General features: G+C 42.6%; 1 protein-coding gene across 2 annotated transcripts in view; it reads right to left on the minus strand.

Moving 5' to 3' along the window:
- The window catches only part of KIF20B (kinesin family member 20B), a 42,691-nt gene that overhangs the window by 4,609 nt on the left and 14,926 nt on the right, over nucleotides 1–23,156 (minus strand). For both annotated transcript variants that reach the window (XM_081912929.1, XM_081912928.1), the window contains exons 12-29: nucleotides 21,807–21,969; nucleotides 20,522–20,845; nucleotides 19,570–19,709; nucleotides 19,017–19,146; nucleotides 17,362–17,584; nucleotides 16,924–16,985; nucleotides 16,340–16,459; nucleotides 14,840–14,999; nucleotides 11,337–12,459; nucleotides 9,077–9,215; nucleotides 8,455–8,577; nucleotides 7,313–7,370; nucleotides 6,573–6,698; nucleotides 5,760–5,899; nucleotides 4,241–4,396; nucleotides 3,337–3,504; nucleotides 2,352–2,495; nucleotides 1,660–1,860 (exon numbers count right to left, since the gene is read on the minus strand). In XM_081912929.1, the coding sequence (XP_081769055.1) occupies nucleotides 1,660–1,860; nucleotides 2,352–2,495; nucleotides 3,337–3,504; nucleotides 4,241–4,396; nucleotides 5,760–5,899; nucleotides 6,573–6,698; nucleotides 7,313–7,370; nucleotides 8,455–8,577; nucleotides 9,077–9,215; nucleotides 11,337–12,459; nucleotides 14,840–14,999; nucleotides 16,340–16,459; nucleotides 16,924–16,985; nucleotides 17,362–17,584; nucleotides 19,017–19,146; nucleotides 19,570–19,709; nucleotides 20,522–20,845; nucleotides 21,807–21,969 (3,700 nt within the window). The remainder of the gene's footprint in view (nucleotides 1–1,659; nucleotides 1,861–2,351; nucleotides 2,496–3,336; nucleotides 3,505–4,240; nucleotides 4,397–5,759; nucleotides 5,900–6,572; nucleotides 6,699–7,312; nucleotides 7,371–8,454; nucleotides 8,578–9,076; nucleotides 9,216–11,336; nucleotides 12,460–14,839; nucleotides 15,000–16,339; nucleotides 16,460–16,923; nucleotides 16,986–17,361; nucleotides 17,585–19,016; nucleotides 19,147–19,569; nucleotides 19,710–20,521; nucleotides 20,846–21,806; nucleotides 21,970–23,156) is intronic.

The raw sequence follows: 23,156 nt of genomic DNA on the forward strand, positions 1-23,156 counted from the left end.
GTTCAGGATAAACCAAGGGTGAGGTAGCAAACACTATTTGATAAACCACCAAAGTCCACTAAAGAATATATAGCGGGGGCTTGCGTGTCCAAATGGGAAGATGATCAAGTTCAGGACTCCATCGCCACCACTCAGTTAAATAAAAACAGCCCATTCATTATTATTATTTTTGAATTTTAAAGTGCTGTCACCAATAAAGGCCGGCTTTATAATGCCAGTTCCTGAGAAAGTTTCTCAAAACTTGCAAAACAAAACAAACACACACCAAAACCATTTGGTGCAGGAAATCCAACCCATTTTAGTAGAATTTACTTTCAGGTACAGATGCTTAAGACTGTAACCCAAGTGCCTCATAGAATTAATTGACACAAGTTACTGGCAGGCTGATTTCAGTTGTTGTATATCTCCTGTTCTGAGTGACAAACAAGTATACTAGCATAGCAGATTATCCGCAATAGGTAATAGGTGGTTGATGAAAGATGGGCTCTGGAAGCTGAATTTAGCTATGGTTTAGTTTCATTGAAGTGTTATGACGCTACACATGAAATATGAAGAACTAATACTGCTGTCATCTACACATACATCTAGAGCGTAGAGCTCAAAGAGATCCGGTACCTGACTGAGACCATCAGAAGTGCATTTATTCCTAACTCTGCTTTTCCAGCATCTTGAGAGTGTATTTGTCTTGAAGAAAAATAGTTGAGGAGACCAGTTATTTTTCCAGTGAACTCACCTCCAAGTATTCATGAATTCATGTGGTCCCTTCTGCAGCACTCTTTTGAAGTTTTAACACCAGATGTTAGAAGTATCCAAAAGTATCTGCCACAGATAGTGATCCAAAAGGATCACACACTGCTCTCCTTAGCAGAAAGCTACCATTAGTGTGAAAATTAATTATGAATTGGTGGGACTCTTATGTGGAAGGGAAGGCCAGATATTTTATGGGCACAACCTGACACACACTTCTACCACTGTCAATAATATACTGATTGGAAGGCTGCCAATAATCAGAGTACAGGCTGCATTCAGCTAGAAAGCCAATCTAAAAGTAAAATTCAAATTCCCTGGGCTGTGACCTTCTCCGCCTGGGAAATACAGAGGTGTCCTCTATGCATTGGCTTGTGCTGCCTTTGCTTAGATGACAGCACTGACTAGAAGACGGAATTTATGTTTCCGGCTGTGAACAGTCCAGAGGGGCAACTAAAATATGATATAATTAAAACACAACAAAGCTTCTTGCGGCACCTTAAAGAATAACAGATGTATTCTGACATAAAGGTTTCATGCCCACTTCATCAAATGGGTTTGTGAGCTTTTAAGATGTGTTTAGGACTGAAACTTTTGGGGATTTTTCTAATCAATATTTTAAGTACTACAGTCGTACCTCGTCCTTGGGAGTCGAACGCTCCGGCTCCCAAACGAAAACCAGAAGTGAGTGTTCCGGTTTTCAATTGGTTTTTTGGGAAGCCGAATGCCCGGCGCAGCTTCCGCTATTGTTTCCGGTGCGCCTGTGCAATCAGAAGCCAATCAGAAGCCGCGCCTTGGTTTCTGAATGTTTCAGAAGTTGAACAGATTCTGTTTGACTTCCAAGGTACAACTGTATTTACAGTGTATGTGCACACACCCTGAACAACATTAAACAATCTCATGACTAAATACCTCATCCATGGCACTGCTCTTCCTTTTCCTTGCCTTGGGGACTTTTATGGTCACTGTGGCAGAACTCCCCTGATGCTTCACTTCCATCTTATTGGGCTGCAGAGGTGTGAACTGAATCTCCATTTCAGGTTTTGGAAATCGACTGGTTTGGCTGCTCTCTGAAGATACTTCGCAAGAATCCAGGATGGTGTCTGACTGGTCCTACGGTTGGAGTAAAGCAGCGTAAAACAGAAAGAAGAGAGGACGAAAATCACACAGGTAACGTTCAGAGTGACAGGTGGCGGGGCAAGTTCCACATGAGCCCCGAGGGAAAAGGAGAGATTGGAGGATGGAGGCCTACCAGAATATGCATGAAAAAGAAAATAAAAGATGCAGAACCAGTTATCTTACAAAACAGTGCCTGTCTTATGAAATTGCCCTCCTTCTGTAGAGCTTGTTTGCTGCTGAAAAGCCACAAATGTCCATTTATATAACTATTTATATTTTGCTCCTCATAAGACATCAGGGTATTGTACAACAAATACACTACACAATAAAATATCAAAACCATTAAAAGTAGAACAATGTCTTGCTAATGAAAATGTTTTAAACAGTGGCATAGACCTGTTAGCTTTTGTATTATTATTAAGTCCCATTGAGAACAGTGGTAACATATAGGATTCCATTGTAAGATGCTAAAAACATTAAATTACCAGTTTATAGTCGCAGAGGTTGTCCATCTTGTTTTCTGCTTCTTTTTTTGGAATGGGTGACATAGTTGTAGATTTCTCAGAACTAACTCGTCTTACATTATTTGTTACATCGTCTCTAGATTCTTTAGCTGTAGTTTTGCAATCCTTTTAAAAGGAAAAGAAAAGAAAAGCACTGTGTGTTTCACTATATTTATCAAGAAATGAATGGTCAAGCACAGGTCAAGGTGCACTACATTAGATTCCACTCTTTTATATAAAAAGAAGCTAATCCAACTGCAACATACGTTCAGTGTGGATGTTTCAGTGCACGGTTCTGTTTGTTTAAAAAAGGAGTCCAAAATATTTCTGAAAATACACGTGCAAATCATATTTGTCACACTGAATCTGTCAAAAGAAATCCCTGATGATTAAAAAGCCAGCTTGTATTGCACATAGTACAAAAAAGATGCCCATCATGATTCAGCAGCTACAAAAACACAAGCTAGATTCTTGAAGAATCTGGAACTGCAAGAAATGCCATAGTTCCTGTTCCAAGGCAGATCAGCAAGACTGCTTAACAAAGTTTTGCTGTGTAGCCTGCCAGATGTGATCTGTGAGGACACCAATAGCAAAAGCTGTTGTTCTTCCACAGCAACTTTTAATTCAGAAGTTTGCACCCCACATGCTCAGGTTTTTTTGGTGGTCAACATTAAGTGATCACTTTGTGCGCGAATGGCCCATCACAGACCGAATGCCACACCAACAGAACTTTCAGATCATCCTCCATGTGTTTCATGGAGTCAGATCACTCATTCAGCTAACTGTCATGGAACACCCAGTAGGCCAAGCAGTGGACTCGTAAATATCAAACAAGTTCTAGTGGAGGAAATGTCATTAAGACCCTTAAGCATACTTCACTACATTTCACAAAAAGCAGAATACATGTGTGAGAGACACATCAATACAAAAAGGCAGATGCGAAGAAAGGAGAGGGCATTGCACAGACCTTGCCAGAAGTTTTCAGTACAATTTCCTTCAGTTCTTTTATTTCTTGGTCTTTTTGTGCATTACTTGAAAGTAGAGAGCTAAGCTGAACTTCCAGAGCTGCCACCAACTGATCTCTCTCTGCCCGCCATTTCTGGAGATCATTATTTTTCTCGGTCACAAGTTTTTCCTATAGGCAAGGCATTGAAAATCACAGTAAATACCCTTTAGGGAGAAATTGTCCCAGCTGCATGACTTTTTGTGGACATGTTCTTTCAGGGTTGTTGTTGTTTTTTAATACAGGGAAGCTTTTGTATTTTTACAAGTTATTCTAATTGTAAACTAGTTTGTGTCATTTGGTAGAGAAGTAGCAGATCGGGGTGGAGAACTTCGGGCTCATGGGCCAAATTATTCCTGCCAGGCCTTCCCATTTGGACTCCCAGGTCATTTCCACCAAACCAGTCCTACCTGCTGCACACATGACATCACATAGAGATGTGGCTGGATTGGCTACTCACACAGGTGATCCCTGCAGAAAGCTGGATTTAACTCCCTGTGCACCAGTTAATGCACAGAAAGTTCTATCTCCACCTTCACAGGCCATCTTTGATAGGTGGGCAGGAACACCCACTTATCAATCACTTGAAATCATTATGACCTGTAAAAGATGACCTGCAGGGTGGGGAAGATACCAATCTGATCCCATTTATCTACAACATTTGGGATTACATTTTTGGGCTCCTTCAATTCTTTGAAGATACAGGACTTTGTTCCCCAAAGGAGAACATTATTGGCACAGTTACCTGAAAGTAAATCCCACTGAACACAGCAGAACTTACTTCTTAGCACACCCCTCCTGTATACACCTGCTGTTTGACCCTTCCATTTAGAACTGGTTAGTGCATTAGGAGCTCATAGTTACTCACTGCTTCTTCCATCTGCTTCACATGATGTTCTCTGTCTACAACAAATCTTCTCATCTCTCTGTTACGGTGAGTCTCTGCTTCTTTTGCCTGAGTTATGAGAGCCATTTTTTCTCCCAGCCACTTTTTGCGATCCGTTTTCTGTTGTTCTTCATATTCCTGTCAAAATGTTAAAATTTTAGCTGTCACACAGTCTGGAAAGAACGTGTTACAGTATTCTTTTCTACAGAAAAAAGTGTCAATCTACCAACATGAAGCACCCTTGCTGAGTTATTTGTACAGTAGTTCCAAAGCTATGCTGCATTCAGAGGCAGTGCCAAACCATGGTTTAGCGTTATGTGAATACCACATTGGCAAGCCTTCTGTTTGCATGCTCTTCTTTTGCCCACTCTCTTTTTGGCATGCAAAGGGGAGAAAGCTGAAGCTTCCATTTCATCAGAGTCTGGGAAATTGTACATAGCCACATGAACAACTCTCGGGAAAGGCAGATTCCACCCAAATAATGTTGTCATAGTAGCTACGGGTGGTACGCAACTAAGCAGTTCCCCTGGTGCAAGAACTTTAAGCTGTGCAATGAAACTCAATGAAATGCATAAATGGGGGCCACAGCATGAGGCTAGGGGCCCACAAAGGGAAGTGAGAAGCGAATAAAAAAATAGGTTTCTATGCACATCAGTGCAGCTGGCATATCTTTAACAAAGAATACACCCCTCATAAATTGTGATCCTGGTACAAGTTCCTATCCAGTATATGACCTGGGATGAATAATATCCTGACCTTTAATAATTGCATAAAATATCAGTGTTGTGTATTTTCTTTGATTTGCCTTGTTCTTTATGCCCCATAATCCAATTATTTATCCTTAATTAGTTTTTTTGTGTGTGTGTTGTAATGGGACACCTAGCATCGTTACCAAGTATGAAATGAAGAACTGAGTAAGCTTTAGGATTATCAGCTGTATGGATGCAACAATCCTTTTTCCACTTGCCTACTCCCCCTCAGAAGGCTCTAGGTTCAGGGAAAGAAATTACAGCAGCTGAAGAAATAAAGAGGCCAGTGAAGGCCTAAGAAGAACCCACTTGTAGCTCTAAGCTACTGGAGCCAGCAGGAACTTGCTCATGCCAGTATTAGCAGGCCAGGCAAATGCACATTTCTAGATACTTTTGGTTCAGTCAAAGGTGCAAGTTGCACATGCATTTGGGTAGTTTACATAGGTAACACTATTCCTTCATGATGGGGAAAACAACCCGTTTCACTAAGGTGAGCTCGAGTAAGAGAGACTCACACCAAGTGGAAAATCAATCATTAAACCACCTGGATAATGATGTTCCAGATACACGGGTCTTAGAAGCTCAGGCTTACCTGCCCCTTCTACCCTCAGAAAATTCTGCCAAGATTATCCAGTAGCAGTTTATTAATATTCTTCTGACAACAGGCAGGACAGATGGCAATGAGGTCCTCCAAGTGGTTTGCAACAAAGTCATGTAGAATCTTTAAACCATGACAGCAACCCAAACATTACCTTTAGCTTTTCTTGCAGCTTTTTTATTTCTTCATGGAGCAACTCTGTGCTTTTTTCACATTCTGTGTTAACCTTCTGTTGTGCCGGACTCCTCATTTGCTCCTCTAGGTCACGGTACCTTTTCCTCCATGCTTCCAGATCTACAGGGGGAGATGCATTTATAACAATGCAAGAGGCTGCATAAACCACATTGTCAGGGGGATTTGTGTGGTTTTTTTACTTTCTCCTTCGTTTCTCACCGTGATCCCAATTTGTTTAACATCTTGCCCAGTGAAGAGTTCTGGAGAACTTGAACTTGCTTCTGTGGCATTTTGGCTGGACCGAATAAAAAGTATTTCCCAACTGTGGATTGTGGCATTTCTCTGTTATTAAAAGTTGCTCATATGCTCTTGGATTTCAGCTATTTCAACTTGAAATGTACTGTCGGAGACTGTAGTTTTTGCACTGCATGATATTCAACTACTCCGCTTCCTTCTCTTCCCTGCCACCACCCACTACCAATTTAACATTATTTAGTATTATTTATTTAGAAGGTCTGTATCCTCCAAAATTGCTTATCCCAAGCCAGGTTGCATCATATCATCCCTAGCCCTGCTCTAGTTCATGGACATTTATTATTGCCATAGCAAAACTTCTTAGTCTTCAAGCTGCTATAAGGCTATGCCTCTCAAATTCAACAGAAGCTTTGACAAATTTTTAACTATAAAGAATATATATTTTAAGAGATACACACACACACACGTACCAAAGGGATGGGGGAAGGCTGGGCTCAGAAAAGGGGGTAAAGGAGCCTGTACTGTCCTCATTACTTACCTGCCATGAGTTTATTATTCTCTTCAAACCTGGCTTCAAGTTGTTGGTCTTGTTCTGACTGAGTCTGTTCTTGCTCCTCCAAAGTCAATTTCATATCTTCAATGATTTTCTCTTTGGAACACAGATCTATAAAAAGATTAACGAATACTGACATACAGTGGTACCTTGGTTCTCAAACTTTTGCGAACCTTTTTCGGAAGCCGAACATGATCCGTTTTGAGTGTTACACTTTCAATTTTAGTGTTACGCTGAGGTCTGTCTGTTTTTGCTATTTATTTTGCATTTTTGTGGCTCTTTTGGTTTTGTTTTTGTGACTGTGTGGAACGCTGTTCAGCTACTGATTGATTGATTGATTGTGTGACTGCAGTACATTGTTTATTGCTTTCATTTCTCGTTAGATAGTAAGATTCAAGTTAAATTGCTGTGTTAGGGGTTGTTTTTAAAAGTCTGGAATGGATTAATCCATTTTGCATTACTTTCTATGGGAAGGTGCACCTTGGTTTTGGAATGCTTTGGTTTTGGAACTGACCTCCAGGGCAGATAAAGTTTGAGAACCAAGGTACCACTGTACTTGTTTAGAGCCACAGCCAAACTCAATATTTAAAAATAGCAAGGTTTGACTACTGAAATAATAATCCAGAACAAAAACATTCAACACCGTGAACACAATAAGCAACTTGGATAAACCAAAATTAGGGCACACTTCTCTGTAAAATATACAAACTCTGCTCATTACATACCCTTGCATGCTTTCTGATACTGCTGCAAAGCTTCCTCAAGTTTCTTATTCAGCTCTTCCTAATTTGGACACAGAGGGAGGAAAAGGTGCATATGTGCAAAAATGAAAACTACATCAATATCAATAGCTGTCCATAAATTTGAAGTCTTGTTACACAATAACAATCTAAAAAATAAACTCTACTGAACAGTTTTCCTTTGAACCAACTTAATGGTGATGAAGGGCAAGATCCAGCCTAACTTTTCAGTAGCATAAGCTTAACTCTAAAACTGAGCTCAACTGTGAAACTCTGGCTTCACCTATGGCAAAGTCAGCAGACCTGGAAGGTAGATTGATGCAACTGGTGGGTTGGGAATTACAACTAGATCATCCCCGATCCAAGACGGGTCGAAATAGCAGTACCACCAGCAAACAAATATATGGGGAGAAATTAAACAGGTCTCTCAATGCAGGTTTGGGTTTAAAAGATGGGTCCCAGGTCTGAAGGCTCCTGGATTATAGTCATGCAGGAGAGGTGCAAAACACAGTGGGAAATTCATTGTAAGACTGAAAAAAAGCCAGCACCCATGCAGCATAGAGAACAACATATACGGACATAGGCACACGAAGGTTCTTGACCTATCCCTGACCTTATTTGAGATCTGTTTTGTGTAAACGCTTCTTGACACTGTCACTCTGCATTTGAAAAAGTGTTCAGTGTGCTTCATTAACCTCTGAAATCCTCACAGGGCCAGTGCAAAGTACCTGTATTATCCCATCCATAATATAGGGAACAGACAGTGATAGTGCTATGTCTAAGTTAGGAGTAACCCATGCTAAGAATTCTACTGGGTCAGACCAAAGGTCTATCTAATCCAGCTTCCTGTTCTCACAAGTGGCCAATCAGATGCCTATGGGAAGTCTGAAGGCAGGACATGCAAGTGACAGCACCCTCCCCATTTGAGATTTCCGACAGCAGGTATTCTGTGTCCAGCAGGGGAAGCAGAACGTAGCCTTAAACTGCTGGACTAGAACTCCCATCAGCCACAACCAGTCAGGGCCCAGGACAGCCTAGTAATATGCTTAATCCCTATACTCCAACACTTCTGTATTTGTTATGCAGAGAGTTTTCACAAAAGCAGACATTATTATAACAAGAAGTACCTTCTTAAATTCCTGGATAGTTCGCTGCTTGATGACCAGCTCTTCAGATAATTGGTTTTTGGCCTTTTCAAGTTCACTGACTTTATTCCGTAGTAGTTTCTCTTCGGTACGCATGTCCCCCACCTGCAAGGAGATTCAGGTCTCTGTAGGTGTTTGATGCTGTATTATTGTTTCTGCACAGATAAGCCACAAGCGACTGCATGGTTCAAAGTCGCCCACTTTGGTTGCAACTTAGAGCACAAGGAGCAGGACATAGAAACAAAGTGAACCAGCAAAGCATACTGTAAGATTAATGGTGTCCATTAGGGGTGGGAGCACCCAATTCTCTCTTAGCTACCAGACCAGCAGCCAGCACTGGATGGGGCCAAACCCGACAACCTCTTGCACTCAGCCTCTTGCACTCCCCAGCTGACTGGGAAAGATTGTCGGGAGGAGATATTTCCTCATGGTCAAATTCATTTCTAGATTGCATTTTCCATATATGCATATCTGTGCTCAAAGCAGTTCGCATAAAGAGCAAGTGGTCTAATTCCAGAGGTACAATAATGATATCTATTGATATATATTAAAGAATGATATAAATTAAATAAATTGCTTTTTCCTGACTGCTCCTCCTACAAACCTGTCTCTGAACTTGCTCGATTTGCTTTTTGGCATCAGCCAGTTTCTCTTTCAGTTCAGCATATTCTTCGTTTTTCTGTTGGATTTCTGTTTGTAGACAGGAGGAAAAAGCCTTGCTCTCAGAGAGCTCCTTATTCAACCTGGAAAGTAAAAGCGGGGGGGGGGGGATTATTTGAGAATTTTTTTCTTTAAGCCTTGGGGCCTAATTCTAGGAAGTCAAGAAGCAGAAGAGAATGAGGGTTTCCAGGAGCTTTTATTAACTGCATTGAACTTCGGTTCAATATGCACTTCTCACCAGGAAATGCCCTACTAAAGCCTTGGTGGAATTCCTCTGCTTGCATGAGCCAATGCCACCATTGTTAGTACTTTCCAACCAGGTTCAGCAAGCCTGGTAGAAATATTATAACATTATTATTAATGATTTAATTTATTAGTTGCTTGCCACATGACTCTCCAAGCAGCTTACAATTTTTTTTAAGAGAATGAAATAACATAAAATAAAATTGCATAACATAAAGTCGGAAGCATAACGTTAACACAAAATTGGGGAAAAAATGAATACATTACTATAAAAGGTGTACAATAACCTATAAAGACAGACACAATAAAGTAGCAGCAAAACTTCATCAGCAAGAACATTTCGGCAATGAATAGCAAAACCATCATGATCTGTCAATTGCCTGGGAGGATGCTCCAAAGGTTGACCAAGCCTTCGACAGGAGCACCAGTCATATCAGCCAGAAAATCCCTCAGATTTGCCTGAAAACCCATTGAATCCATCAGCCTCTGAGAGCAACCTCCCTAATGGGTCCTTTGCCTCTACAGAGAGGGAAAAGGTGCTAAAAGCCTATATCTCAACAGAAAGTGATCTGATGTCAATATCCTCCACTTTTACATGACCCTTTTAATAGTAATAATAATAATTTATTATTTATACCCCGCCCATTTGAGTGGGTTTCCCCAGCCACTCTGGGTGGCTTCTAAAAAAAGATTAATAATGTATTAAAACATCAGTCATTAAAAACTTCCCTAAGCAGGGCTGCCTTCAGATAGTTGTTAATTTCTTTGACATCTGGTGGGAGGGCGCCACTACCAAGAAGGCCCTCTGCCTGGTTCCCTGTAACTTCGCTTCTCGCAGTAAGGGAACCGCCAGAAGGCCCTCGGTGCTGGACTTCAATGTCTGGGCAGAACGATGGTGCTTCCTGCCCAGTTGAGAAAACAAGGGCCAGAGTGTGGCTTGCCATATGCATTGGGCTGGCAGCATGTTAGGACAACCCCACAAGTTATTATGGCAGCTATGAAATCTCAAGCCACCCCAGAGTCAGTCACCTTGGCATGGATATTGAAATCCCCCAAAACCAGAAGTCTGGGAGTCCTTAACATGGCCTCTAAAACCAGCTCAAGCAGGGAGACTGCTAGGCAACGAGGCAGGCAGTAAACCAGCAGAACCCCTAATCTGTCCCAATTACCCAGCGCCAGAAACACACACTCTAAACCCACCCACCCACTGGACAGTGAGGAAGGAGAGAGGAGGGGGGATTTCTATAGACCACAGCAACTCCCCCTTGCTGACTCTCAAATCTGCCCTGATGCTGCCCTGAGTACCCAGGTAGGCAATAGGACAACCTAGCCGATAAGACAACCACAATTCCCCAGGTTGGAGGAGGTGCTGCCACAAGTCACTAACTGACTGTGCCACGTGCCCTTTACCCATCTGGGACATCAGTTACTCAACAACGTTCAAATCCAATGAACCTATTTTCAAAGCCTTTTTAAAAGAATGTTCCGCCTAATCCCAGCCTTGCTCATTCAGAAGCAAATCCCATTCTTGATTAGTGGGGCTTACTCCCAGAGAAACGGCACACGTCTGAGGCCTTCGTCATGCCTTTATTACACACTCCCCAATTTAATCTACACTATTTTAGAAGAGCTTGCAAAGGTAAATGGCTCAGAACAGTCTGAAGACCCATTAAGTTTTCATTGTCTTTTTCTCACTGCTGTCTCTTCACAGAAGAGGGACGGCACACAACACCAATTTGCAATAAAACCATAAGGGCCAATCAAGAACTCTGTTACATAATACAATTCAACTACTGAAGCTAAAAGGGTGGAATGGGGACCTGACCCCAGGCAATGTCGGGATAGGAGACCACCACAATGTAAGCCACTCCTGGGGAAAAGGACTGTAAATATAGCAATACAAGAACTAACATCCTTTTATGCTCATGCCTGCATTTTAGGAACATAAAAGAGTTTCTTACCGTTCCATTGCTTGCTTTGATTCTTCATTATTCTTTTCAACGGTTCTCAAATTATTCCTCAACTCTAGAACTTCTGCCTTCAGTTGAGATTCCTGGTCACTTAACCTCTGCATTTCGGATTCTGAAAGGTTGAGTTTCTCCTGCATGTCTTTCACCTCTCTTTCCATGGCTAAAACTGCAGATTCTTTTTCTTTCAGTGCTTGCTCCAGAGATGCTAGGCCAGCCTCTTTTGCCCTACACTCTTCCAACAGGCCATCAGTTTTTTTAACCGTCTCTAAATAGCCAAGGGCTCTGTTTTGCTCTTCCCTGTATTTTTCAGCATAACACAGGTTTTCCTGTTGCAGGTCCTTTAACTGATTCAGGAGGCATTCCTTTTCCTGCAAGGATACGTCCCTTTGGTTGGTCATTTCGCTCAGCTCTAACTTTAGCCGAGATGCCTGATCCTCAGCATCAGAGACCCGCCTCTGCAACTGCTCAACTTGTTGGAGGAGGTCTTCAATACGGGTGCTCTTTTGAGAGGAAGCGTGAATGATCTGCTTGCTTATTTCCCAGATAATTTCAATGCTGCAATGAAAGGAGCTCTTTCGAACAGCAGTTGCAGGAGTTTCCTCAGGCTCTCCTTTGGCAATCTCTGCCTTCTCCGATTGATTTGCCAGGTCAGTATCCACAGTGAGGCACTGTGGGTCTAGCTTGCTTAGCTCACCCATTTTTACCTCAACCTCTTTTACCTTGGATTTTTTCTGTGCAATATTTTGGCTGACAGCCTCTAGTTCTTGAAGGAGAGCCTGAATTTTCTCTTCTTGACCCTTATTTTCATCTTTCAGCACAACTTTTTCAGCCATTATCTTCTCACAATTAGCCAGCTGCTGTTGGAGTTCCCTGCTTAAGTTAGAAGCCCTTTCTTCTGAAGAAAATCGTTCCTGACACAAGCTGGCTATCTTTCTAGAAAAGCCCTCACTCTCCTTTTTCTGATTTTCCATCTCCTTCCTGAGTGTAGCCAACTGCATTTCTAACTTTTGATTGGTTTCTTGCAATGCCATCATTGCTCCCTTTTCCTTCATTTCTTGCATTTCTTTGGTGTTCTTTGTCTCTGTGGCATCTTTAGACTGGTTGATAACTGACCCTACAAAATTTTTAAAAAGATGGTTACTTCTATCCAACAGTAAGCCAATAACAAGCAAATATTTTCCAGAAGATCTGGAAATAAAAAGATTGTTGGATAGTACAAGTTCACTCAGAAATGGATGTGCTTTCACACAGCTGGAGACCATCTTTTTAATTTCTGCTCCATTCTAAAGTTCAGATCTTGGGATAGGATCGGGCAACTGCAACACCTAAAAAGGTATGAGCATCATCACTGGGCAAGGACCTAGGAAGCTTACTTTAACAGTTACTGTAAACGGAGTTAAATACTATCCTTTAAGTTACAGTCATTTATTGGCTAGCTTTGTTTCTGGTCTTGCCATACTGATTAATCCTGCTTTGAGATGTTTTACCAGTAAGTACCATCTTCACATTACAAGAACCACTTTTGTGCTTTAAAAAGGCAAAGAATCATCTGAATATTTTTCCTACCAAAGGCCCAGAATACAATTTCTTCAGCTCTAGGCACTGGGCCCAAGTACAAGATGTTTCTCAACTTATTTATAAAAAGCATTTATATACCGTTATGTCATTAAAATATATCACGGCGATTTACAACAATATGAAAATGTAAGGCCAGACAATAAAGTCATAAAAAGTTAGAAATAAGTAAAAAGTAAAAAGAAAATTAAACACAAATATCAATAGATTATTGTGGGAGAGGGGTCCCTTCATATTGGTAGGATGTATTGCCTGTTGCACGAAGCGATTTGTTTGTTCAGTTGGTTCTCTAGCAATGTTCTTTGGCTGTCTCAAATACCTAAAGTATCAAATGTGGTGACAGTAATAATAATACAACAAAACAACACCACCACGAACTGGCTTATAAGTATAAAACCAAATTTACTAGAATAATAGCTAGAATAGAGATAGACTTGTAACCATTCAAACAACAAACATACTAAGGTGCCATGTGCAAAACAAAGCCTAAAGATACTGTAAACATGGAGTAGATAAACGTACAACTGTATCTTAACTAGTTACATGCACAGTAAGCGTTATAGACTAGATAAATGAACCGTTCAACAAGTAGCGCAAGTCCAATTACAGAACGGCAGCCCCGTGCCGCCACAACAGCAAGGGTAGCACACTGGAGAATATGAAAAAGTTTTTCAAAGCTGTTTTTCAAAGATTGTACTGGATGAGATGTTCTCCAATGGGTCTTGAGTTAGAAACACAAAGCCGTATGCATGGATCAATCACGGGAAGGCAAATCAAAGCCACCACCCTGGTGAGAATAACTCAAGTGGGCAAAAGAACACCTGTTCTCCGGATATATTACAGGTTTCGCTACACGCTTCATCAGTCTGAAAAGCCAGCCATACAAAATGGTTTGCTCAGGATAAAGAAAGTATTCACAGGCACAGACCTCCTTTTGCCCACTTGCCTTGATTTGCCTTCCCATGATTGATCCATGTGTTTCTAACTCAAGACCCATTGAAGAACATCTCATCCAGTTCAATCTTTAAAACACAGCTTTGAAAAACTTGTTCATATTCTCCAGTGTGCTACCCTTGCTGTTGTGGCGGCACGGGGCTGCCGTTCTGTGATTGGACCCACGCTACTTGTTGAGTGGTTCATTTATCCTGTCTGTATAACGTTTACTGCACATGTAACTAGTTAAGATACAGTTGTACATTTATCTACTCCAGGTTTACAGTAACTCCAGGCTTTGTTTTGCACATGGCACCTTAGTATGTTTGTTGTTTGAATGGTTACAAGTCTATCTCTATTCTAGCTATTATTCTAGTAAATTTGGTTTTATACTTATAAGCCAGTTTGTGGTTTTGTTGTTTTGTTGTCTCAAATACCTGGCAAATAATGCTAACCATGGCCTGTTTAACCTCAATGTGGATATAACAGTGCTGTGCACCATGCAAAAACTGAAAAGGAAGGAAGAGCATGGAAGAGAGGTGGGAACCTGCAGAAGACGCTTGATGCTTAAGCATTGTTTAAGCATCGTGATGCTTAAGCATCACGCTTGCACTGGACCTACACAGATATTTTGGACAATTCTTTTGACATAGAAAAATCAAGTTACATGCACACAGGAACTGAACAAGAAGATTCACTAAGCAAAGGATAGCTCATACAGCGGAAGGATAACTTACACCTACTCTATGAGGAATAGACACAACATGAAAAAGGAAGTTTGCAATTAAGACACTTTTATTTCAGACTTGTATAAAACAAAACAATAAGCAACAAAGAGTTCAGGCAAGATGCATGTGCTGGTTTGATCTGACAGTCAGCTTTCTTCGCAACCCTTCCTTTATGCTGGGGCTCTTTTGTTCTCATTCTAACAAGCAGTTAGCTTTTGACCTCAGGAGCCTCTGCATCTGCAGAACAGGAAATGATACCTTGCTTCGCAGGTGGACCTTCCACCTCCTCTGCATCTTCTAGGCATCGTTTTCTTCTGCCACCCACACAGTTCTCCACAGGCTGACGAGAACAGGAGCAGCTTTCTCTGGTAGCGTTTTCCTGCGCCATTTGTCGTTTAATACTGGCTATTGTGCTCTCCTGCATTAATATAAAAAGGGAAGGCAATTTAGTAGAGTGGTACCTCGGTTTTTGAACATCTCGGAAGTCGAACGTTTCGGTTTTTGAACACCGAAAACCCAGAAGTAACTGCTTCGGGTTTTGAACGTGCCTCGGAAGTCAAACAGGAAAGGCGGCTTCTGCAGAGTGTAAGACCCTAAGTCCTAGCTGTTGGCTATTGAATTTCGGTTTTCGAACTTTTCAGAAGTCGAATGGGCTTCTGGAATGGATTATGATTGAAAACTGAGGTACCACTGTATAGCCATTTCAATTTCATTGGTCTGGTGCTTGAATAACCAATGAGTCAGTGGCTAGAGACCACTGTTGTCTTCCACTCCCTCAGCAGCTCTCACATTGCCTTAAGAGAGGAGGTGAGGAACCTTCGGCTTTCCAGATGTTGCTGAATGACAGCTCCCATCAGATTTAGTCATTGGCCATAAATGCAGGTTGATGGGAGTTGGGACCCCAGTGAAACTGGGAATGCCTCACTTTGTGGAAGATTACATTAGACATTATTCCTCTTAAGAATTTGGGATTTCTTCAATTTTGATGAAAACTGTTGTGATTGGCACACAGTGAAGCCCCTTGCGAAAAAGAAAAATACATTCCTTCCCCCCCCTTTCCTCCCTCTGTATTTTACCCCACTGCCGTTCACTCTTACTACCATCTTCCCCATTCCACCCTCCAAAGTCTGACCATTCTTCCTTGCACATTGCTGCCATTTTAAAATCTGCCTTAAGGTAGATGATCCTCTGCCCCTCTTGAAATCCACAGTTGGTGCTTTTCTAAGGAAAATTTGACTGCATTTATAGCCAAGCTTTCTTTTCAAGACATTATATACGGTGTTCCCAAGAACCAGACCTGCCTAGCTTCTAAAAGGCTGCTGCTATATCATGTGCTTTCAGACCAGGCCCTGGGAACAAAAATGCATTTGCTCTGTCCAAAGGCAGCAAGACAAATCCTATTATGCTTGCATGGTAACATAAAATACAAGTAACAAGTTTTAAGTCGGGAATCCAGGAGCCATATTTTAGACACACCCAAAGGCTTATGCATGCAGCGTGTGTTTAACTTTCTTTGAACAGCAGGCACTCATGTCTTATCACAAAACACCTTTTCTGAAAGTTTCCATTTTAATAGTGTTTTTGTGAGGCTTGCTGTTCAAAAAATAAAGCTCTTAAAAGTCCCCCTTGGGGGAACTGTACTAAGCATGTGGCTTTTGGAGCCCAGTTTTGCTCTGGGACAGCATTTTAATTTGGCACCACCATGTCAACATGCAACTGCTACTTTTGAGATTAACAAGTGGAAAATTAAACACTCACAGACTCTTTTATGATCGCCTCCAGCTGATTTATCAGAACTTTCAGCCTTGCTATTTCATCATCCTTTTGCTCCACAATTTCACTTAGCTCTTGTATGCGCTTGTTCTGAAGAGCCATTTTCTTAAGGAGAAGGTAAACAAGTTTAGGATTAGATGTGACAATGCACTGCAATATGTAGCCATTTGGAAACTCAACATGCAGTGAGGCAAAGTGTAGGCCAGGTCCAGGTGATTTTTCACAGCTTCATAAGCTATGGGTTTAGAGCTCCTCCCTTCTGGCATTGGAAGAAAAAAGGCTTATTGGACATTTAACAGCTGTATTTCTACAATGAGGACCAGCGGACATAGCTGACTTTCCATGGCAAGCATGAGGTTCTCATGTGGGGAGGGGGGGGTCAGCAAGAACTATAGTATCACTAGTTTTGTGTTATACCATGCCGCCCCTCATAACAGTTCTTTTGTGCTATGCTATGCGCCCCGACAACCATTTTGTGACTGGTACCCAAAACTCAAAACCAGAATGTCCAGAAAAGTTGGAGACTCCTATTGCAAAGGCAGATATTAAAGAAATCTAAACATGCTTACCTGAGTAGCATCTTGAACCACTTTAGCAGATTCACTCAGTTGAGTCTCCTGTTTTGTCAGCTCTGTAACAGAGTGATTAAAAGTTAACATTAAATACATGTCGTGGAAAGAAATGCTCAAATTTGCTTGGGAGATGCGTTAGACGTTCTAACCACATTCTGTATTTGATACTGCAAAGTTTGATACTTTAGAGTAGTAGTAGACACAATATATTAAGTAAAAGGCTACTGGGCTTTTGGACTTACTTCCCTTTAAGAACAGAGCCCTTCCCCGTCTCAATGCCACATCCCAAATTGCTTTTCCATGTAAGTTTACTTGGCAACCAAAGACTGCTAGCCAAGAAACACAAGGCCAAAATCCTGTTGGATGCATGGAACTGGCTGTTTGTTTCTTTAGATCCTAGTCAATACTTTTATTAAGTTTCTCCATCATACCTACCTTCTTTCCTGGCCAAGAGCTCCTCCCGGGCTTGAGATAATGCAGCTGTTACCTCTGCCAGCTGCTTTTCAAGACGCTCAATAGTTGTTTGGGGCGCTTCTAAGGCACTAAGCATCCCATACGCTATTTGGGCCTGCTGCTTAATATCAGAGACGTTTTCTTGCAGTGACTCGACCACGCAGGAAAAATCAGCTGGATTTCCCGATTCTCTAGCTTCCGCTCCCTTATTGAAAGAAACACACAAAAATAAAGGGGAACAATGAAAGTTTGCTCATACAGGCTTATCACCCCTCTTTTATTGTCCATTCCGGGTCGCCCAACCACTGCCATAGTGTCTTTTCTCTTGGCAGATCAAGACGAGCAGATGACAACAAAGGTTGCAAGGTTTTTAGCCGGGGCAATCAGAATAAGGTCCACTATTTGACTGTTGATTCAGGACCCTAAATTGTGTTTTATATAATTGACTTTTTCTTTCTTTGTATATCACATTGTTCTTTTGTTGCTATGGCCGATGGCTGACGCAAATAAAGATTAATACATTCATTGCTCATACAGGAGCTTCACTGGCCACCAGGAGGCAATATCACACCAGAGGACCACTGGAAAAGTCCTCTGGAGGGAGATGGGGAGAGAGCCAAGAATGGAGGGTCCTTCATGAAGTCTGGTAGACCAGCCAACGCTGCGCATATACCCCAGCTAATTTGGCATGATGAGGACTGACCCTCAAGTTAAAGCAGCATTGTATATGGCATCTTCAAGAGTCAGTCCACCACCTAGCTCAGGACAGGTAACTTGCATCTTACACAAGGGCTTTGTTCAGGGCATGGCGGGTATACGTAACAACGCATATACTCAAACCACCCCCTTGGAACTGCCCCCGCGTGAGTGATCTCACCTTCCAGAGATGGTGCATTAAACAGGTTTTACCATCCCAAGCAGTGCAGAGAGTTTCTAAGCTCTCTCCATTGCTTGCTAGGTTCTGGGAGGCTCTTATGAGATCTTGCAAGGCCGGACCAAGTTCTCCAAAGCCTGGGGTAAGCAAGTCTGAGAGCTCAAAAGCTCTTTCCCTGCCAAGGAAACCCTGTGCAAAAAGAGCATTGAAGTTCTCCGCTGGATCTGTGCGATTTCAACCAGCTGGCCTTCAGCCACATAAAGCTGAGTTTGTGCAGGTGAAACTCAGGCAAGTTGCTCTCTAGGATTTCAGTCAGGGTTCTCTTCCAGCATTTACATGGAGATGCTGAGGACTCAATTGAGGAACTTCAGCATTCAAAGCAGAAGTTCTGCAATTGATATGTGGTCCTTCTGTATGGCTGCATGTTCTTTTTCTTCCTCAATGCATTCAAAATCAGGGGACCCAGTGGTTAGACTTAGCTAACCTATCTGTTGAAAGGTTTATATTTCAGGTAGAAAGGGAACTTTACCTTTGGAAAGATCCCTGTAGACTCAAACTTGCGAGCATCTCAAGTGTCTCTCAGGTAGCAGAACTATACAGTCTGACTTTGTTGGCACAGCAAGAGCCCTACAACCACATTGGTTTGGTGCCATTTTTACATTAGGACCCCAGTGAGTTTGAGAGCTAAACTTTAGAAATACATCTCTTAAGAGGTTCGAGGGAGAATAAGGTTACTGGCATTCCCAGTCTTATTACGCTGTACCTTTTGAGTCTCTTCTGCTTCTTCTCTGCTATTTGGCAGTGGGATGCATTCCTTCACCAAGTCCTTGTAAATCTGCATGCGCTCCTCGCAGTTGTCCTCCATGATTTCTTGCGTAAGGCCAACAAATGTCCTAAGTTTAACCAGTGACGGAAATGAAATACATGTCAAATGGTTCTCCCAAAGAGAAACCTCCTATACTCCAGAGGAGGATGTCAGCAGCAGCAGCAAAAGGCAAAATGTCAGGAAGAGCAATGATGCTAAGCCCCTGGGCTCCTGGGAAGCACCAACTGCTGGTGCAGGTCTTAAGACAAAAGAATGGAAGAGGACATGGTGCAAGATGCACATAGGGGTGTTTTCAACCAGGCATCTTGAAAGCTGACGTGTTTGCACATAAAGAAGCCACACACATTAAGCGTGCCTTGTTCCCTTGGGTATCAGCGCACAGTTCATAGCCAGCTGGCTGCTGGATTGGGCTGTATGTGGATGCATGCCAATCCCAAACATTAAAGCAATGCTGGCAAGCCCTCCGGAAATACAAGATCAGCAAACTTACTTGAAATGGCTGTCCTTTTCTGCAAAATACTGAGCACATTCCTGTGTGACCTCTTCACGGATCTTCAGCTCCATGAGCAGCTTGTCCTTCTTTTCGGCAATCAGCTTGTTTTTCAGATCTTCTATTATAGCAAGCAGCCTCTAAACAGCAGCACCAGGAGCAGAGTCAGCACATGGAAAGCATGTTTAGGGATTAATTGTTGCGGCGCATCAAGTCATCTTGTTTACGGGGAGCCCCAAAGCCTGTGGCTTCTCCCGTTGTGAGTCACAAGAAAGGCGGACGTAAAAATGCATTCTGGTGAATCCCTAGGGAAATTTGGAAAACCTAAAATGGTTTATAGAAACGCAGGAAGTCCTGGAATCAAATTACAAAGTTTGAGAGGCCACCGAATCCCAAGCTTTAACCTGTGGCAACGATGGAGAACCACCCCATTTGGCTCACAAGGCCATATCAGCCAAGCCATTGTGCCCTGCCCTACACCCAATCTCAAATAGAACCTTAAGCGTGGGACAGGCCTGGCTCAGTCCAAAGCGCATCTGTAGGTCCCACCTATCATGCCTGCACAGCCCTTTGCACAGGGCTTCATAATAGCTATCCTGCAAAGCCCCTTACAAAGCACTTTGCAGGAACTGACGGTCTGACTACCGAAACTTTGCAAGCTGTACCTTCACCCACAACTGATTTCAAACCAAGCAGGCAAAAAGGATATTATCGTGACATCAGATCATCTGACAGGTGGGCAGCCCTGTCCAGCAGACATTTTTTGGTGCATCTTTATTGTTTTCAAACTGGCTGCTACGTTCATTTTTAAAAAGGAAAGCAGATTGAAGTATGAAACACCTTAGAAAAGCGGACTGTAAATGCCCAAATTAACTCAGTGGCTCTTATTTTCCAGCATTCCTCCTTTTTGCTGCAACAGATTCACATAGCTATTCCTGTCATAAGGGCATACCTGGTACTTTTCTTTTTCAATGACAATGTCACTGTCTTCATCTCCCACTTGGTCTGGCATTTCTTCAGGCTCAGCCTCTCTGTCAAGTCTGGTTTCTGCCACAGAGTTTACCTCATACATCCCACTGCCATCTTCTTCTAGCTCTTCCCCCTCCCCCTCCTCTTCATCTTCCATCACATCCTCCAAAGTCCTCTCCCAGAGTACAGTTGCTCTTTTAACGGGTAAACGCACATCTTCTTCAGCGTTCATTTCAGATTCAGCTTTGACAGCCATCTGCTCAAATGACTCTTCTGGGGGAGAATCGTTGGAATCTAAGACCATGACCTATTTAGGAAGGAAGCAAAAAACATATGAAAGCCAGTTTGTGACAGTGGTTTTAGCTGCTATTAAAGCTTCCTGCCAAAACAAACTAAAACAAAACCCTGCTCATTTTAAGGATTTCCAGAATCCATGCTTTCTTCCAGCACAAACCCTTGCCATATAGCTTCTTTATTATGACACAGAAGCAGAAGTGGTGGAGTGGGTCTTGCATGCCATTCAGGTAGCCAAACACCTCCTTGCAGGCCATCCAACTAGCTCAACACACTGAATGAAATCCACTGAATGAACACCCCAAGTAACAGCTGTCTGGCCTCATTCTGAAGACCCCCAACAAGACAGAGCCCACTGCCTCTCTAGGTCATTAATGTCAAGGTGCTATGTCTCATTTTACAATAAGATGGGAGCACTGCATTTTATAACCCGGAGACCCTCTCCATCCAGGCATCCATCTCTGACTTCTGAAACATTCACCTGCCCTTCAAAAGAGCTCTAAGGGCAGAAGCCAGCTAGCTGATCCATAGCCTTTTGCATGTGGCGCTGTGGGTTAAAGCCTCAGCGCCTAGGACTTGCCGATCGAAAGGTCGGCAGTTCGAATCTCTGCTGCGGGGTGCGCTCCCGCTGCTCGGTCCCAGCGCCTGCCAACCTAGCAGTTCGAAAGCACCTCCGGGTGCAAGTAGATAAATAGGGACCGCTTACCAGCGGGAAGGTAAACGGCGTTTCCGTGTGCGGCTCTGGCTCGCCAGATGCAGCTTTGTCACGCTGGCCACGTGACCCGGAAGTGTCTTCGGACAGCGCTGGCCCCTGGCCTCTTAAGTGAGATGGGCGCACAACCCCAGAGTCTGTCAAGACTGGCCCGTACGGGCAGGGGTACCTTTACCTTTAACTGCATGGTGATCTATTTCCAGTTTCATACATTTCCAGTTTCATAATCTATTTCCAGTTTCATACAAATGTGAACACTTACTTTCTGAGCAATTGCTGAAAACCTGAGCACGTTGAGGGTTTCATCATACGCAGAAGCGCTCTGGCTGACGTTCACTATCATGCACACCTTCCCCTTACCACTGAAGAAGCCTTGAAAGAAGTGAGTCAGCTTGCTTTCCCGAAAGGGGATGTGCTGCTGCAGCCTGAAAATGAAACAAACAAGTCAGCTGCAGTTCACTTTTTCGAAGAGTGTTTTCAAGCGCATTTTCTAGGATATGGGGCCAAGCATCATTTTAAAGAGGCATAGACTGAAAGGCTTTAGGTCCATTCAGGCCTGTTGCTTCTTCACCACATGCTTCCCAGTTTGATTGTTTGTTTTTAAAAAGTTTCTACAGAGATCCAAAAGACAAGGGGGTAAAGGATTATTGTCATTAAGAATGGGTTGTGGGCAGCAGCCTGAAGGAAGCCCCAAACTGAAAACCATAGGAGAAACTCAGTAGTTGGGACCAAATAACAAGTTAATACCAAAGGGTAGGCCAGAACCAAACAAAAACCAACAATCTGTGAGTACGCCAGAGCTCAGGCAGAGTACGTTGCTCAAGGAAGGCTCAGCCAGAACAGAAAGCCATTGAATACTCCTTCCAGAGCAGAAGAGTGGGTTCTTTGCGGAGAAGGCTGCTACCTGCAGTGGTTCACCACATGGGGCAGCCACACACAGATTCAGCATCTTACTGGGTACCTCTCACGCTTATGAACATCAACTGTCCTTTCAAAACACTGCAGGTGTTCACTGGGAAACAAGTAGCGGACATGCAGCAAGCTTGGTTTGAGCATCCATTTTTAAAGTAAGTGTTGTACAGTCGGGGAGGTTTTTGGCTTGCTTCTTTGATCAAGCAAACTTGGGTAACACAGCACTTTTGGCAGGGGAAAGCTTTTAAAATATATTATAATCGCATTATGGCCCTGTCACTTGCATGTTTTAGTTCAGTTTTGAAAAATCATCATCATCATCTATTATTTTAGCTTGGAAACTGCACTGCCAATTGAGAACTGGTCAAGTATCATGCTTCACCGGACTAGCAAAAGGATGTGCTTGCCCTAAAAATGGAAAGATCTCTTATGCCTATTTAAGGACTGGTTAAAGGCTTAAAGGTGACATTTGGAAAGATAAGGCAATTTCTGGCTCTTTAAAGCACTCTGCCTCCTTTTACACCATTTCCCGCTTGTTAGGATTCACATCCTGTAGGGATCATGTCAGGTGGGGGGGGGTAAGGACAGGCTGTTAAGCAGTCTAGGTCTCTCTTAAACACCTAAGTTACATGAAAGGTAGCAGAGATCTGCATGAGGAATATGCATACTTCTCTCATTCAAAAGGTGTTTTCCTTCTCTT

Source organism: Podarcis melisellensis, assembly GCF_964234715.1.
Source record: "Podarcis melisellensis genome assembly, chromosome: 5".
In the NCBI taxonomy this organism is placed as follows: domain Eukaryota; kingdom Metazoa; phylum Chordata; class Lepidosauria; order Squamata; family Lacertidae; genus Podarcis; species Podarcis melisellensis.